Source organism: Chanos chanos, chromosome 9 (assembly GCF_902362185.1).
Source record: "Chanos chanos chromosome 9, fChaCha1.1, whole genome shotgun sequence".
In the NCBI taxonomy this organism is placed as follows: Eukaryota; Metazoa; Chordata; class Actinopteri; order Gonorynchiformes; family Chanidae; genus Chanos; species Chanos chanos.
In genome coordinates, this window is record NC_044503.1 from 28,338,497 (window position 1) to 28,341,990 (window position 3,494).

Genomic DNA, 3,494 nt, shown 5'->3' on the forward strand with positions numbered 1-3,494 from the left:
AAACTTTCACACGTAAAACTGCGGCACTTGATGCTGCATTTATTTTCATCTGGAAATGTCAATATTATAAGATTTATTTCTGGTACCTCTTATCAGATATTCTATGGGGTGTTTTTGATGATTTATTGGCTAATGTGTGACTGATGACGTAATATGTGGATTGGGTTTGAGCCTTGCAGTTCTGTATAAGTAGCAGAGCTGCAAAACTGAATGATTCACAGGTTCATACAGCAAACATGAGGTCTCTGGTCTTCCTTGTGCTCCTGGGAGCAGCTTGTGAGTATATATGCCATATTTGGCCTGGCAGCTTACTTGCCACACACATAAATGGTTAAAATATCAGTTACGACTGATATTCTTTTTGTTTTTGTTCAGTTGCTTTCGAGGATGACAAGATTGTTGGAGGATACGAGTGTAAGCGTCACTCCCAGCCCTGGCAGGTGTCTCTGAATGCTGGGTACCACTTCTGCGGTGGCTCCCTGATCAACCAGAACTGGGTTGTGTCTGCCGCTCACTGCTACAAATCGTGGGTCACGAGTCCATTTAGTTGTATTGTATGATACACTATTCTGCTTGTTTAATTCTATTTGTTTTAAGTGCCAAAAGAACTACAGACCATTCACAGAAGTAATATTCACAGCCTTTACAAAACTAAAAATAGAGACAGAAGACACTGACCAGCTCTTCATATCTCGTTCTGACCAGTCGTATTGAGGTGCGTTTGGGCGAGCACCACATTCAGCTCAATGACGGCACAGAGCAGTTCATCGATTCTTCTCGCGTCATCCGTCACCCCGATTACAACTCTCGGACCATTGACAATGACATTATGCTGATCAAGCTGAGCACCCCAGCCACTTTGAACTCGTACGTGCAGCCCGTGGCCCTGCCCAGTAGCTGTGCCCCTGCTGGCACCAGGTGCACCGTCTCCGGTTGGGGAAACACCATGAGCACCAGTGAGTAAACGGTGTGGGTCGGGTCGATAAGAGGTTCGCATGTTTGAGTGACCAATCGGAGTGGAGGATATATGCCTTGACGTTTTAGATCCAGGTCTCTCTTTCCACCTGTCCCCTTCTCTTCCACTCTCACTCCCTGTCTTTTGCTTTCCCCTCGTTCTCTCTTTAGCTGACGATCGGAACAAGCTGCAGTGTCTGGAGATCCCCATCCTGTCTTTCACTGACTGTAACAACTCCTACCCCGGTATGATCACTGATGCCATGTTCTGCGCTGGATACCTGGAGGGAGGCAAGGACTCATGCCAGGTACAAGGACATTCATTCACAGGCTAGAGAGCTCATCCGACACTTGGTAGTAGACCAGCATACAATGAATACTATGGATACCAGGATAAAATAGATTATACACCATCTCTTTTTCCAAGGGTGACTCTGGTGGCCCTGTTGTGTGCAACGGTGAGCTGCAGGGTGTTGTGTCCTGGGGCTACGGCTGCGCTGAGAAGAACCATCCTGGCGTCTACGCCAAGGTAACATTCAAACCTGATTTCAGTATGTCCATGTTGTGTTACTAGTACTTTGGTGTTTGGCCAAAAAGTAGGAAAAATACTTTAGCACAATTTGTGCTGTGTTCTGGAACGCCAGTGCCCACCACAGATTAAAGTGCAGATTCCCCTAAAAATTCAAAGAAAGCAACTGATGGTCCAATCACAAAGGGTAGAAAAATAAACTTAATACAGGTTAATATACCTGAAATGATACTATTTCGTCTAATATTCCCTCTCTCTGCTCTCCCTAATTCAGGTCTGTATCTTCAATCAGTGGATTGACCAGACCATGGCAAACAACTAAATCCAACTCCAGTCTAAACCTCCATGAAAAACATGCTATGCTAAAGCAGAGTTTGATATCTGTTAGCAGATTTCAATCACTGATATAAAACAATGTGTTAAATAAAGTTTAAAACACTTAAAAATGTAAAATGTTTTATGTTTTTCATTGAAAGACTGAAAAGAGATTTTGAGCATTACAGTTCACCTGTTTCAGGACTAAATCAGCAGCTCTGACAACAACCATCAGTAAATTTTCCACATTGTATATCAGTTAGAGAGCTACACAGCACATGTGTAGTGGCTGGAACAAGATAAAACAGTATTGAAGTTACAATTCCGTCATTTGTAACAAAAGATACAGTATGTGTTGTGAAAACTACTTTAAAAATGTTTTTTGTTGTTGTTGTTTTTTAACAAAAAGGCTTTTGGAATCATCAGAATATGCCCATCAATGCTTCTAGGAAAACAGCAATGCTTTCTAACTTAGAACATCCAAGTTCTACACCTGGAATATGTAATTGTCCTAATATGCTTACTTCTCGCAAACTAGAATCACTGGAATGCTCTTACCCACACGGCATTAGCCACAAGGTACTAAAACTTTTCAGATAACTCAATCATATCCATAATGACCTCACTTCTCTTCCTGAACACCTTGGTCTTACTCTAAGACCCAAGTCTGTTAGCATTACATCCCCAGTTACTCAGTACAACTGACATATTAGAGTATCAAAAGACATATCACTTGTACAATTAATACAAACTATATTTAACACAAACGTCACTTCATACAGTGCACTTTCTCTGCATCCCACAGTACAGCATAACATCTCCATATGGCTAGTGCCCTTGTAATGTCATGATATTTCAGTTTCTATTCTGTTTTAAACAATTTCAGTCTTCAGTCTGTTTTGCACTGAAACAGACAAATGGAGAAGCAAAACAAAGGTGAGAAATATCACACCTGCTGAAATTTGGGTGCAGGATGGTTCAAAGTTCAAGATTAAGGACATTACATGTAAATTTCTATAGCCACATTCAGATAGTTCCCTCCAAAAAACACTTTTTTCACCATCTCACATAGCTCATTAATCACCACTGTTTATTATATATTATTGCACACTGTTTATTGTGATGTATTGTATATTCATAATTAGTTTAACATTTCATCAGTTAATTAGTGTGCAGCATGTACGTTACAATCTAACTACATATCATACTGTACTACATATAATATTGCACATTAGCCTAAGTACATTCAATAGAATCTTTGGCAAACCACTTACATATGACTGAAACACACATCCCACCAACATTCCTCTGCTTTATACAGTTATTACAGGACAGATATATTCGGCCTCAGGCAAACTCAAGAAATCAATGAGACTGATGCTTACTGATATATGTTTTTGCCTTAAAAAATGTTATATTATAGTATTTATATGTAGTATTCACTGATAGAATTAATTACACATTTTGTGATTATTGAGCTGTGTGACTTAGGTAATGTGTGTTGGTGCTTTGAGAATTCAAGTGCTGCAAAGGACTTGGAGCTAAAATAATTCTCTGTGTGATGTGAAGCATTCCCTGGGGTGTTCTTTATGTCTTAACAAGGGTAAGGTAAAACAGCCTTTCTCAAACTTCTTTGTCCTGGGGCCCAGGTCACATCAGACTTTGGGGTTACAAGGCTCCATACCCACCCCACACA

The 3,494-nt window shown here is 40.4% G+C and overlaps 1 protein-coding gene across 1 annotated transcript; it reads left to right on the top strand.

Annotated features, from left to right (window-relative positions):
* The first annotated feature begins 236 nt into the window (after window positions 1-236).
* Window positions 237-1,873, top strand: LOC115820022 (trypsin-2-like). Its single transcript, XM_030783459.1, has 6 exons — window positions 237-276; window positions 376-526; window positions 706-956; window positions 1,126-1,262; window positions 1,382-1,483; window positions 1,758-1,873. The coding sequence occupies exons 1-6, from the start codon at window positions 237-239 to the stop codon at window positions 1,803-1,805; spliced, it is 729 nt and encodes a 242-aa protein (XP_030639319.1). The 3' UTR covers window positions 1,806-1,873.
* Window positions 1,874-3,494: the final 1,621 nt, after the last annotated feature.